The sequence below is a fragment of the Biomphalaria glabrata genome, chromosome 8 (assembly GCF_947242115.1).
Source record: "Biomphalaria glabrata chromosome 8, xgBioGlab47.1, whole genome shotgun sequence".
Classification (NCBI taxonomy): domain Eukaryota; kingdom Metazoa; phylum Mollusca; class Gastropoda; family Planorbidae; genus Biomphalaria; species Biomphalaria glabrata.
The window spans coordinates 20,123,946-20,139,051 of NC_074718.1; the positions used below are offsets into that span (position 1 = coordinate 20,123,946).

The 15,106-nt window shown below is 39.7% G+C and overlaps 1 protein-coding gene across 1 annotated transcript; it reads left to right on the forward strand.

Annotated features, from left to right (window-relative positions):
* The first annotated feature begins 3,064 nt into the window (after positions 1 to 3,064).
* LOC129927913 (uncharacterized) lies at positions 3,065 to 5,980 on the forward strand. Its single transcript, XM_056039735.1, has 2 exons — positions 3,065 to 5,299; positions 5,898 to 5,980. Exon 1 carries the CDS (start codon positions 3,569 to 3,571, stop codon positions 5,030 to 5,032), a length of 1,464 nt encoding a protein of 487 aa, XP_055895710.1. The 5' UTR covers positions 3,065 to 3,568; the 3' UTR covers positions 5,033 to 5,299; positions 5,898 to 5,980.
* Positions 5,981 to 15,106: the final 9,126 nt, after the last annotated feature.

Sequence of the window (15,106 nt, forward strand, 5' to 3'; positions counted from 1 at the left end):
AATGGTAATCCTGTAGATCAGCGTCCAGCGCTCACAAAGTACCGATAATAAGCCAGAATAAAATTTAATTCATATAATAGATGTAAATAGTGTTTTTAATACATTTGGTTATAAAAAAAAAGGAACCTTTATAATTTGACTATACCGATACATCAATAAAGTGCCTTTGCGACTTCAATATGATATGTGCGCTGCCTTTGGAAATTTACAGTGGTGTTGCCAACTTGTAGCATTTTAAGGATATTTTTTTGGCACATATTGTTTACAAAAAGAAACTGCATGTGTGCACTAGCGGATCCAGAACTTTGGAGTGGGGGGGGCGATTTTTTTCCAAACCCTAACCCCAATGCCCAGTAAACCCTAACCCTATGCATTAACGTGCGTACAGCGCACACACACACACAGAGAGAGAGAGAGAGAGAGAAAGAAAGAGAGAGAGAGAGAGAGAGAGAGAGGATGAAGCCCCGACGCCAACAGCGTTTTCTTGCATTCTTCACTGCAGAAACGCATTCTCCTGACATTCCAGCTCATTATTCATCAATGGAGTTCGGGGCGAAGCCCCTACGCCAAATAGCATTTTTCTGCATTCATCACTGTAGAAACGCAATCTCCTGACCTAAAGCTCATTATTCATACTATTTAAAAAGGACCTTTTGAATAATGTTGTACTTGAAAAATATTCTTATATGAATTAATTGTTTTGTGGGATGGTTGGCTGGTTAGTTGTGTTTGGTTCATTGGATGGATGATGATGTTTGGCTGGTATGTTGGTTGTAGTTGGTTGGCTAGATAGATATTTTTTGTATGATTGTTTGTGGTTGGATGGAGAGTTGATTGTTGTTGGTTGGCTTTATGGATGGGTGGTTGGCTGTTGGTTGATATGTTGGTTATGGTTGTTTGTTATGGTGTGTCACAGCTTTCCTATTCTATTTATAATAATAACTCGAATCTACCTTAGGTCTCGATACGTCTAGGTGTCCCTGGTTCAGTTCTAGTTAACGAAATAAAACAATTAAACCACTAGATCAAACACATAAACTTTAATCAGCTTTACTGCATATCACACACGCTGGTCTCTCTCTCTGCTTAACCTCTGACAACAAAACACACTTCCGGTCATTCGCGCAGAATGTAAAAATAGATTATACATACACACATTCATCCGTGACATGGTGGTTGTGGTTGGTTGGATGGATGGATGGTTGGTGATGTTTGATGGTTGTGCTTGGTTAGTTGTTGCAGATTGGCTGGATGGATGATTGGTAATGGTTAGCTGGTTGGTGAAGGGTTAGGGGATTGGTTGATATGTTGGTTGTGTTTGGTTGGTATTTTGGCTTTCGTTGGTTGGATGGATGGTGATGGTTGGCTGGTTGGTAAGATGGATAATTGTTTTGTTGATTGGTTGTCTGGTTAGTTGTGGTTGGTTGGATGGATGGTGGTGGTTGGCTGGCATGTTGGTTGTGGTTGGATGGCTAGATGGATAATTTTTGTTTATTGCTTGTGGTTGGTTGTGGTTGGATGGATAGTTGGTTGTTGTCTGTTGGCTGTATGGATGGGTGGTTGGCTGTTAGTTTGGGGGTTGGTTGATATGTTGGTTATGGTTGGTTGGTATTTTGGCTTTCGTTGGTTGGATGGATGGTGATGGTTGGCTGGTTGGTAAGATGGATAATTGTTTTGTTGATAGGTTGTCTGGTTAGTTGTGGTTGGTTGGATGGACGGTTGGCTGGCATGTTGGTTGTGATTGGTTGGCTAGATGGATAATTTTTGTATGATTGCTTGTGGTTGGTTGTGGTTGGATGGATAGTTGGTTGTTGTCTGTTGGCTGTATGGATGGGTGGTTGGCTGTTAGTTTGGGGGTTGGTTGATATGTTGGTTATGGTTGGTTGGTATTTTGGCTTTGGTTGGTCGTATGGATGGTGATGATTGGCTGGTTGGTTGGTAAGATGGATAATTGTTTTGTTGGTTGGTTGGCTGGTTAGTTTTGGTTGGTTAATTGGACGGATGATGGTGGTTGGTTGGCATGTTGGTTGTGGTTGGTTGGCCAGATAGATACTTTTGTATGATTGCTAGTGGTTGGATGGATAGTTGATTGGTGTTGGTTGTGGTTTGTTATGTTGGTTATGGTTGGTTGGATGGATGGATGGATGGATGGTTGGTGATGGTTTGATGATTGTGGTTAGTTGTTGCTGATTGGCTGGATGAATGATTGGTAATAGTTAGCTGGTTGGTGAATGTTTGGGGGATTGGTTGCAAAATATACGAAAAAGTCCTTAAAATGTGCGGAAATATATAGACAAAAATTGGCATTTTGGGGTGTCATTCAATATGGAAAACGCCAACCCTACGCGCGATAAATAAAAACGGCATTATATATACAGTGCTTTTTTGTAAAAAAAAATAAAATAGGTGCCGGTACCCAGTAGTTGATTGCCTAACTTTAACTACTTAAAATTGATAATATACGTTAAAATACAAGAAAAGAATTTTTTTTTTTTCAAAAAGGTGCCGGTACGCCGAACCAGTGCGTAACGTCATAAATAAAAGCCCTGTATATATATATATGTAGTGGAGTGGATATCTTTTTAGAAAAACACCGGCCACCCCGATATCCACGTGACCCTTCACCCTAGATGGCACCTTGTGTCCGCGCATGACAAGGCAGACCAACGTGGGCACTGTCCATTCGACCGGCATCTCGTATCGCTGTAATGTCCGTATGTTACTGGACCTAAGTCGTCTCCACTCCCTTTTGTGCTTGGTTCTACACCATGTGTTCACGTATGGCTGCATAGTTGTTCTACATAAAACTAATATACATTGTTTGAAGAGTTTCGCTCTTTACTTTCCTTACAAAAAACTACAACAATTAAATAGAACAAATCTATACACTCACAAATACAATGTTTCTTAAAAGCCAGTATCTAAACACTTGTTGTAAAAATACATTTACAAGATGGACAGTTCACATTCTATATAGAATACTACAGGTACGCATTTCAATAAATGAATTCATCCACATGCTGGCTTCTAAAAATAAGAATAGTCCAACATGAACAAAAACCATTTAGGCTTATTAATTATGTTTAGTTTATGTTTAGTTTATGTTTATTTGTAATTATGTTTTATGTTTGCCTTTGGCAGGTCTTTAATGTATAATAAACAGTTTTGAATCGCCCTACGAGTCGCCTTGTCCTTTAGTTTGTTCTGTGCCAAACCCACCACAGAAACTTGGTAGCACGAGTGGGGTCAGGAAGAGAGACTACACTGTGGGATCAGAAGACGTCTCAGAATCTGCTTCCTGACAACCGAAACTAAGAAAGTGACAACCAGACGTAGATGTCAACAAGTAACAGTTAGTTTATTCCTGTTTCTGTACTTTCAAATATTTTCTATTTTTTGTTTTCTTCTTTTTGTTTCAGGGTAGTTAGATTTAGTTTAGTTTATTTTAATATAATTTGCTTATATTTTCTTAATTGTGATTTTACTTCGCTTGAACATTGTTTCTGTTGAGATAGATTTCGTTATTAGGTTACTATTATTGTTAGAGTTTCTTAAGACCTGCAGCCAGATGGAGAGAAATATGGTGGAACCTAGTTCAGTGAAGGGAGGAGACGTGGGTCCCACGTGCAATGGAGGAGAGCCGGAGGGAATGGAATGTGTCACTAAGGGGATGTTGACTCGACTACAAGCTGAACTTGAGGCATTGAAGCTGGCCTGTCAGCGTTCTCATTACATCATAGAACCTACTAGAAAAATTAGACAGTTCAGTGGGGATGGCAGAAATGTTGAGGTTTCAATTGAAGATTTCGTCAGAGAAATAAGAGATCTATGGGAGCTCCGGCCTTACCTCTCGCCTCAAGAGAAGACTGCAACCATCCTTGAGAACATAAGTGGTCCAGCTAGAGTAGAGGTAGATCTTCAGCCACCTCATATCAGAAGTGATCCAGAAGCTCTGCTCGATGCACTTACCTCTGCGTTTGAAGTAATCATACCGGTGCGAGAGGCAGAGATTACATTTCTGATGTCGCAGCAAAGAAGAAGTGAGTCACTGCTCGAATTCTCTCACCGACTATTTAAGGAGTTCACAACGGCCATCAGGCAAGAACAAAGAGAAGGAATAGATTGCTTCAAGGAGGAAAGATTGAGGGACCAATTTGCCTATGGAGTCAGAGATCCAGAACTTCGCAGAGAGCTGTTTAGGTTCATAGCGCAACATCCCCAGATAAGTTTTCAAAGTCTACGAAACTATGCATTCAAGTTGGAGAACCAGAACAAAGATGCAGCTCGAGCCCAAGAGCAGTGGTCTGAGGTTCTCTTAGCGAAATTGGCCAAGTTAGAGAAGCAACTTGAAGAAATAAAGGGGTCAGGCTATAACAGTCTGCCAAGTTCAACTAACCCACTCTCTAGTCAACCACATAGTCAACGCAGACCCACACAAAGACACACGAAACATAGCAACCAAAACAGAATTCGACCAACAGCACCGCCGGGTCTTGTATGGTCAAGGACGAAGAGAGGATTCTTCCCATACACTGATGATGGATCACCAGTCTGCACCCAGTGCTGGGAAGTTGGACATGTAAGGCGTCACTGTCAGCAATCACCACAACTCACAGCTGAGGTTCAATCTGTGTGCAATAGTGAACCCATTGTTTCACAGCCAACCCACCAAGTAGAACAACGAACCAATGAACCACAAGCTGATGCAATGTACAATACAGATGCAAGTCACTCAATTCAAACATCGAGAAATAGAAACTTTAACACTGGGCAGCCAAACAAGAACAGGCATAACAGAGTCCGGAGGCCAGATAGACAAAGAAGAAACTACAGGCATTTTAACCAGCCACAAAGACGATTTCACTCACTGCTCCCTATCACACTTTCTACAGCTTCCCAGTCATTATGTTTAGAGAAAGACAGACCACTCTGTATGACCGATGGAACCAGCACGTTACAAACTGGAAAGATGCTTGTCGTTCCAGAAGACACTGACAAGAAACAGTTGTTTCAGTTTTCAGAAACCTACTAGGCTGAACGCCCCGGGACGGGTCGTTTCAAGCTAGGGGCTCTGTAGTGGAGTGGATATCTTTTTAGAAAAACACCGGCCACCCCGATATCCACGTGACCCTTCACCCTAGATGGCACCTTGTGTCCGCGCATGACAAGGCAGACCAACGTGGGCACTGTCCATTCGACCGGCATCTCGTATCGCTGTAATGTCCGTATGTTACTGGACCTAAGTCGTCTCCACTCCCTTTTGTGCTTGGTTCTACACCATGTGTTCGTATGGCTGCAGGTAATCACATTTTACTTATTCATATTAGCTTGTAAATTTAATTACCGGTAGTAGTTTATATAGAATATCACTACCGCGGTTTTTGTTCATGTTGGACTATTCTTATTTTTAGAAGCCAGCATGTGGATGAATTCATTTATTGAAATGCGTACCTGTAGTATTCTATATAGAATGTGAACTGTCCATCTTGTAAATGTATTTTTACAACAAGTGTTTAGATACTGGCTTTTAAGAAACATTGTATTTGTGAGTGTATAGATTTGTTCTATTTAATTGTTGTAGTTTTTTGTAAGGAAAGTAAAGAGCGAAACTCTTCAAACAATGTATATTAGTTTTATGTAGAACAACTAGTTGATTTATTTTTAGAGAACTACATTGTCTTTTATTTTTATAATGTTTCGGGTGTTCCATATCTCTCTTGTGTTTGTATAAGAGAGGTTGGTTTACACTATATGATTTTCTTTTCGTTTTTTGTTAAGATTTAGTATTTAGACTTTGATGTTGTGTGAACAACTTGGTCTATCCATTTAGGCTTATTAATTATGTTTAGTTTATGTTTAGTTTATTTGTAATTATGTTTTATGTTTGCCTTTGGCAGGTCTTTAATGTATAATAAACAGTTTTGAATCGCCCTACGAGTCGCCTTGTCCTTTAGTTTGTTCTGTGCCAAACCCACCACACATATATATATATATATATATATATATATATATATATATATATATATATATATATATATATATATATATCATCTATTTAGCATGCATATAAATGGAACATAATTTAAACAAACAATTAATAAGTAGTGTTTCAACTTACACACATGCACTGTAGCAATGACCACGGTGACCACCTCGATTAGCTAAAGGCAAAAGGAAAAAAAGGGAGTTTTTTTTTTTCTTTATATTTTCTAAGGGAAGAGTTAATTTTTTTTAAGGTCAATAACATACATTAGGCCAGGTTCACATTTAACTCCACCTTCATCTATCCCCTAGTCTGTTGGACCGTTGGGGCACCACACAAGATCTGTCAACGTCTTTCTCCATTCCATTCTGTCCTTTGTCTTTGGTAGAATTTTATTCACTTACAGGCCTGACCATTTTTTGATGTTGTCTTCCCAGCACTTTCTCTGTCTTCCTCTTCATATTCCTCATGGTATTTTCCCTGAAGGAATGTTTTTGTGAGCCGTAAGGACCTAGTGCTGTCGCCATAGAGTTTGAGTTTACGTTTTTTTTGACAGTGGTTAACAGGTCATCGTGGAGTCTAATTGCTGTATTAATCCTGTTTCTACTCTCTTCATTCGTGATGCGATCTCGAGGTTCTCGAGTCTACGGATCATCTACTGTACTGGGATAGGCCTATTTTGACTGACAAAACGGTAGATTTGCTGCTCATCGATAAAAAAATAAAAGGCCGCTACCATTATTGACATCGCCGTACCACTATCTCATAATTTAAAAATAAAATTGGGCAAGAAAAACAACGAAAATATGGGATCCTTGGTTTGGAGATTAAGCGTTTATGGAAATTATCTAAAATAACAATATACCCCATTGTCATATCAACCGAGGGGATAATAACAACTGACCTCATAGATACCTTCAAGGCCCTTGGCATTCCTAGGAACATTCTCGTTGCCTGTCAGAGGGCGGTACTTCTGCAGACCTGCCACATCACCAGAAAATTCCTAGTTGGAAACTGATAAAGGGACTACAATGAATTTTGTTTCCCTTTAACGAAACTCGACCCTGGCTTCGCCAGATAATGAATACTCGTACTTTTATAATAATAACAATAGTAATAAGGCTTGTCTTCGAGTCCGAAGATTAGTGAGGAATGCAGTATTTCCCGTGGCTGCGCAGCCCCAGCTGTGACCTACATATTTTGCCACAACCACGGCAAGCATAACCATTGTCCGCAGGTGGTCGATTTATATTTTCTTTTCGCCGTCTGCGTTTGTCCTCGGCAGCGGATTTTCTTTTGGTCTCAAATGTGTATCCTGCGGCCTTCGTGAGTGACCTCCAGCTTTCTCGTTCTGAGGCCGCATGCAACCAGGTGCTCTCTTCTATACAGCTAAGGAAAGTTGACGCCTAAGCTGGTCTTTGAAGCGTTTCCGTGGGGTGCCTCTATTACGTCGACCACCTTTTAGCTCACCAAAAAAGACTTCCTTTGGCATACGTTCGTCTCTCATACGGGATACATGCCCTGCCCAGCTTAACTGTCGGACTATAACTATAAGAAGTCCCTCTATACTGCCCATACCGGCGTTCGCAAGTACATCGCTGTTTGTAGTGCTGTCTTACCACCGTATGTCCATGATGGAGCGCAAGCATCTTTGGTGAAAGCGCTCAAGAAGTCTTAGTTGTTTTCTGTATAGTGTCCATGCCTTAGAGCCATATAGAAGGGTTGAGAGAACTACCGACTGGTAGACATTGATTTTTGTAGGCAGGCGGAGCGATTTGTTCCGCCTAACTCTCGCCTGAAGGCGTCCAAAAGCGCCACTGGCCCTGGCCAGACGGTTATCAACTTCCCTTGAAAGTGAGGCGTCATTTGACACTATACTACCTAGATATATGTGAAGTGGTCTACCACGTTAAGGGGCTGTCCGTTTAAGGTGATCCTTGGGGCTGAGTATGTTTTATTGGGTGATGTGACAGGTGGGGGAATGTGACGTGTGTTTGGCGCGTTTATTGTCTAGGGGATGATTATTTTTAAAGCTATCACACACCAACCTATCAGCATATGAATCGGGAGCAGACACGCAACGAGACAAAGCAATGAAAGATAGATACAAAAGTTAAAAATGTAGAATATTTATTTACACAAATATACATATATGAATAAAAAGGGGGAGGGTTTGCACCTATCTCTAATTGATAATAATTTAGATCATCACTCTTGCACCTAATAAGAGAGTATGTCACTTTGTCCTCTTACTTAGCTGGTTGTCCTGTTGATGTCGCAGCTGTCTGTGTCCTGGCTTGAGGTTCTGCAGCTGGAGGTGGCGCTCTAGCGGATAGAGGGACGCCGGGGATATAGTTCTTGTGGAGTCTCAATCCCCAAAATCTAATATCTGTAGTGGGCACAGTAGGGCGGGTGGCCGGCTACCGTGGGCACAAGGTTACTGCGGGCAGAGCTGATCTGCCGTGGGCAGCGTAGTTGACAGGATATGTCCAGTGAGTTGCAGTGAGTTGCAGAGGGTTGGCGTAGCTATGACGTCTCACACAGATCTGAATCTATAGGGACGTCGCGCCTAATAGCTTGACAAGTGGGCTGTCGAATAGGCGGGCAATGCCGATAGCGCCGAGTAGTAGAGTTGAGTAGACCTCAGCATGCAAGTGCAGTGCTGAATAGCACTAAGCACATAAATAGGGGCAGGTCAGTGAGCTAGTGCAGTGCTGAATAGCACTAAGCACAAAGACAGTAGGTGATTCTTGATATCAAACAAATAGGCAGACACCTGAGGGAGGCTGCGGATAAATAAAGACAAGTTAGGACATGTCTCTCATACATCTTATCGATGCCCTCGGCTGAGGTGCATTCGTCAGATTGGTAAAATTGCTTTAGAGCACAAGGGGGAGGTGATGACAAATGGGATTTGGAAAATAGATGGATGATAGTAGCAATATCAAAATGTACATAAAAGGGGAAATAATAACATAAAATGTACATAGAAGGGGAAATAATAATCTCAAATGAACAACACAGGTGGATAGAGAAAGAAAAGGGGGGGGGGTTGAATTGGGCGGTGGTCAGCGACCCAGATGATTGTTTACATATGACCGTGGGTCGAGAACAATGGAGCGCGCTTGAATGGTGTGTCCGTTCAAGCGGCGCAACTCTCATTAGGGTAAAATGAGTAAAGGGGAGATAATTCAATACAGGGGAGATAACTCATATCTCCTTTCTAAGCGCAGTATTAGTGCGATAGTAAAATCATCAAGGCGATCAACCGAGATAAAGGAAATAAAATAAGGTGTACAAATATATACATGGTTGCATCAATGATCAATTGAGCAACGTAGCATTAATAGATTAATGCAATACTAAAATATATACATAGCACATGTTTATGTTTTCTACTTACGCCAGTGAGAAATACACAATGCACTAATTAAATATAAATGAACTAGGCAAAATACACATGATAAAATCCAATGGAAATATACACAGAGTAATTAAGATGGAACTTGTGATTAAGTTCGGCTTACCACCAGGTATTCCTCTAGGAAAAAGAATAAATGAAGCAGTCCAGACTCGATAGCTCAGCTCGAATGAGAATGAAAGAGAGTCTGATTTGAGTTGGTTTACTTTATATAAGCCTGGAAAGTGCGGGCGGACACAGGAAATGTCCTAGGCTAAGAATTATCTTACACGTAGGTGAAGTAGCCTTAAGATGGGAGCGTCGAGAGGCGCTTTGACTCGAGCCGCACCTTGGAATATCACGCGGTGTGTTGACCAGGGTAATCTCTTAGATCAAAGAGAGACGTGAGAGAAGGGGGGGAGAAGGATTAGCTTGCATTCAAACCATGGTGGTGTCAACCGCGACCGTCCTTCAGACATCCGGCGGGCAAGACAAAAGAGATTGTGTGTTTACCTTTCCCCGATCAAGGGCAGATAAATGAAAGGGCGCGCTTTAGCTATCTCCAATGTGGTCAACTAAGTCTAGCCTGGAGAGGAAAGGGTGGTGCGGGTGAAGAAATTGGGGTTAGGACGGGGAAATAATTGAAATAAACTAAATAAATAATAAATAATAATAATTAATGCTGTGATAAATTTGAGTGACTCTGATAGCGAGTTTTTGACTTGTCACAGGTGACTTCTGGAACATGACTTCTGTTTTCCCGAGGTTTATAGATAGACCGAAAGAGGCGGCAGCGTATGCAGATTCGTTTACCCGTTCTGGAGGTCATGTTCATTTTGAGCTAGTAGGGCGCAATCATTGGCATAGAAAAGCTCGTTATAGCCATCTCCTTTGTTTTTGTAAGGGAAGATTGAACAAATTGCCGCCTGAACGAAACCAGATGTAGATGCCTTCGTGCAATCGCTGCCTCATTTGACCCAGCATTACGCCAAGCCAAAGAAGATAGCGAATAGAGTAGGAGCAAGTACACAGCCTTGCTTCACGACATTTTTTATTGTGAAGTGATCAGAAAGGGCACCATTGTGTCTGATCTGGCCTTTTTGTCCCACGTGAAACTGCTTAAGAATGGGTAGGAACGTAAGTGGGCATCCCAGCCTAGCCATACTCCTCCACAAACCATCGCGACTGACCGTGTCGAAAGCATTGGAGGTCCACATAGGCAGCGTATAGGTTTAGGTTCTGCTCTTTGCATTTTTCTTGTAATTGTCGCAGAACAAATATCCTGTCAGATCACGTCAGATGTACCTCTACCGGCTCTGAAACCACTTTGGCTTTCAGATACTAAGATTTAACTATATACTAAGAGTTAACTATATCAGGTCGTTAGTCGAACTAACAATACAATTTCGACACAAGCACTTCTCATCTTTTTGTATCGATGGAGGTAGGATTGTAGTTGTTGATAGATTGTAGTTCATAGTTTTTGATATTCTTTCTGAAAATATTGAAAATATTGCCGTTTTTTACCTGTCAATGCAAAAACAAAACAAAAATTTAAATAACACGATTTTGTATATAAAACAAATAACTACAGCTAGTTTTTTTTAAATTATTATTAGATCTATCATTTTATTCAGGTCACAAATACACAAAATCCATTTGATCGTTGTTTAGAGCCTAGACAACAACAAAAAATCTGGCCGACGCCAGAATTGTGTTTTCATCAGATCATCAACTAGATCTAGATCTCTAACTAGTCGTAAGGTAAGTTTTTGTTAGTTTTTACTGACTGATAGATCTAGATCTAGTCAGAGTAACTCTACGATCGATTCTACCTAGATCTCTAGCTAAGTTTAGATTCTATAAATTTTTGGTGAGAATCTGAACCTTTTATATCTAGGTCTAGACTAAAGTGTATAGTATATTTTATAATATTATTTTTTGTATATTATAGATCTAGAGTCTATCTAGATCTAATAAAAGTAATATTGAATATTTATATTAGAATCTACATCTATATTCGGCAGCCCAATACCTGAGTAGTGAGTTCTAGAATCTAGTTAGTATTAGTACTACTTAAGTTAAAGTTAAGTACCCAATAGGAATATTCAGTGATTCATTAGAAACAGTCACAATTGAGTGACAATTGAATTTAATTATACCTAGATTGTCCTAGAGTCCTAGATGTAGATAAGTAGATCATTCTAGATTAAGAATAATATAGATGATAATGATGTAGATCTAGTTCTAGATTCTAGTCATTCTAGATCTAAATCTATTTTAAACTAGATTCTATTTATTTTAAGTTAATTTAACTTTCGGAACATCAAGGAAGTACAGCAATGTCACCAACACCCTTTTAAGTTTTTATAGATCTACATCTAGATCTACTTGATGTAGCTTAAAATTTAAAAATCAGTGTTGTGTATCTGTATCATTGTAATTGTATGCCTTTTATTGAGATCTATATAGATATATATAGATCTATGACTAATTATAGATCTACAATTAGATCTAAATCTATTTAATGCTATAATTTTTAGTGGCCCCCAAAACGGGAAAAGACGCTATTAGTTTTGTGTGAAATGTCTGTCCCGTTTTGATCTCGTAAACTAGAAAAGATATTGAAAATCGGACATCACAATATTTTAGACCATTCAAAGTTCTGATGCAACGGCTACTTTTTTTTTTCTGAAAGCGAAAAAAAAATATTTTTAAAATCAGTTATGCAAGTATTTTTTTAAAGAGAAAAAGCTAATTAGTATGCATTATAAGTTAGACCTAATTTAAAAAGAATAGTAATCTTATAAGCTTCATTTTCCTGAATATTTTTTTTATTGCGTAATTTAAAAAAAAAATTTTTGAGGATTCGAATAAGAGATTGAGCCTTTTAAAAAAATTAGATCAATTATAAGACATCACTTAGACCAGGGGAGGGCGGTGGCTGAGCAGTAAAGCGCTTGGCTTCCGAACCGGGGGTCCCGGGTTCGAATCCTGGTGAAGACTGGGATTTTTAACTTTGGAATCTTTGGGCGCCTCTGAGTTTACTCAGCTCTAATGGGTACCTAACATTAGTTGGGGAAAAGTAAAGGCGGTTGGTCGTTGTGCTGGCTACATGACACCCTCTTTAACCGTAGGCCACAAAAACAGATGAACCTTATATATTCTGCCCTATAGACCACAAGGTCTGAAAGGGGAACTAGTTAGGCCAGGTTCACATCTAACTTTACATTCACTTGCACCTATCCTTTGATCTGCTGGACCGTTGGGGCACTACACAAGATCTGTTAACCTTCTTTCTCCATTCTTATCTCTCATTTGTCTTTGATATAATTTCATTCGGATGTTCTTTCTGAAAATATTGAAGCCTGCCTGGGTGGACCACTTCGGGGGCCGATTTTGAGTTTGTGTTTCCACACAAACTGTCTTTTGTAACCTTGTTTATTTTATCTTTAAGACTAAGAGCATAAGTTTATAACGTCCATCGGCGACGTAGCATACACCGCTATTTTGCAGGGCCGGCCTTAGGTGACCGCAGTGGGCTTAGCTCTTATGCGACCGCAGTAGGACCCGCGCTAATTCTAGGTGTATAAATTATTGAATTAAACCATTGTTGTATAATTCCTGAAATTGCAAAATATACGAAAAAGTCCTGGAAATATCATGAAATTATTCAAATCTTTAGAAAACTCATATGAATCCCCTGAAATATATAGTCAGAAATTGTCATTTTGGGGTGTCATTCTATATGGAAAATGCCAATCCTACGTGCATTACAAAAAAAAAGGCATTATCCCGTAATTTTGGAATCTGGTGAAAGAAGCTTCTTGCGCCTCAAACTAATGAAGAATTACTTAAGTTCAACAATTCTCTTAGATAGATTGAAACATTTGGTAATTCTTGCTATTGAGCATGATCTATGTAGGAAATAGAATTTTTATGATATATTGTATGACGCGAGGCTTGTAAAGTAATTCTGTACGAAGTAAAGAATGAATAAAATGCATATATGAATTTATTTTCTAATACAAACTCTTAATTTTCACTTATAAGCCGTATCCCTAGCCAAACTGGGCCTCGTGAATTCCATTCCCAAGTCCGGCCCTGCTATTTAGTGACGGATGAATACAGAGTTTTACATGTTTCTGATTTTCCTACAGAGTTGAAGATAGTTTAGTTTACATCTGAGACCAAACCTCCCGAAGGGGGATAGGAGCGGGCAGGGTTTGATAATTCCAAACGACAGTCCAGCACGCAAACCGCACGACCAGTGAGGGATGAATATTTTTTGTTCTCCAACTTCTCCCCCCCCCCTCTTGTTTTTTCGTGGGGTGACTATCCGCAGAAATAAGAGAGTGATCTTTCCTTTACTTCTTCTTCTCGTCCAAACTCTTGAGCAAAGAAGAGAATTATATATATAGATAACCAACTGAGCCAACTATAAAAAAAAGCCATTGTACTCTCTCCCTGCCCAAAAAGACTAGATCTAAAGTTAATAGACTGTGGTGTTTGACTTATTTACATATACTACTGAGATATTATTGGTTAGGTGGGTATACACATGTAGGCCTAGTGTAACTGTACTACTAGTATTTGTTGTATGTTGAGTGTTCAGGCAAGAAAATAACACTTTGGCATTGTTATTCAATCATGTCTAGTTGTAGGGGACAAGACTTGCGCAGTATATGGTATACCGAAAAAAAAAATTATGACCAACAGCTAACAAGGCTTTATAAGGGACTTCAGTATTGAAGGTTTTGAGTTTTTGGCACATCGGCACACTTTAGGCTATGACGTGCCCATAATCTCTTAAAGGTTACTCTCCCTTTATATCACAAGAGCTAAATTTTATTTAGTAAAGTTATTAAAACAAGGTCTATTCACAGTTAAAATAGTAAAGGTAGTGAAAATTTAATAATTTAGTAAAAATCTTTTGTAAATATTATATGTTCACAATTTCACAAATCAAATCTTTGTAGACAACCCCACCTCCCGGACAAGGCCCAGTACCTTCCTAGGGTTGCCACTATCGAAAAGTGTTTTTAAGTTGTGTGCTCTAAAAAATTTTCCCCTAATATCCTGGTATCTAGGGCAATCAATGAGGATTTGTTCCACGGTGAGATGAGAGTCACTGTATTCACAAAGTGGAGGCTCCTCTCTCTTCAGCACAAAGGAGTGCATGATGTAGGTGTGGCTAAGCCTAACTCTGGACATGGTCGTGCTTCTGTTTGGTTTCCCTCTATGCCCACATGGGAGGGGATCCAGATGAAAGTGACATCCCTATGGTCAGTGTTATTTGGTCCAAAAGCTTTAGGCTCTTATGTACCAATGGAATGTCAGTTTTCATCCGTCCCAAAGCTTGCAATGCAGATTTGGAGTCGGAGCATATGATAAATTTTCTCCTGTCTGATGCGTTTGAGTTTTGAGTTTAGGCACAACGGCACAATTTAGGCCATGTCGTGCCCGTAATCCTTTAAGGATCACTCTCCCTTTACATAACAAGGGCTAACCTCTATACAGTTAAATCATTAAAAACAAGGTCTTTTCACAGTTAAAATAGTAAAGGTAGTAAAAATTTAATAATTTGGTAAAAATCTTATGTAAATATTATATATTCACAGTTCAAAAATCAGATCTTCGTAGACAACCCCACCTCCCGGACAAAGCCTAGTACCTTCCCAGGGTCGACATTGTCGAATAGTGTTTTCAAGGTGTGTGTTCTA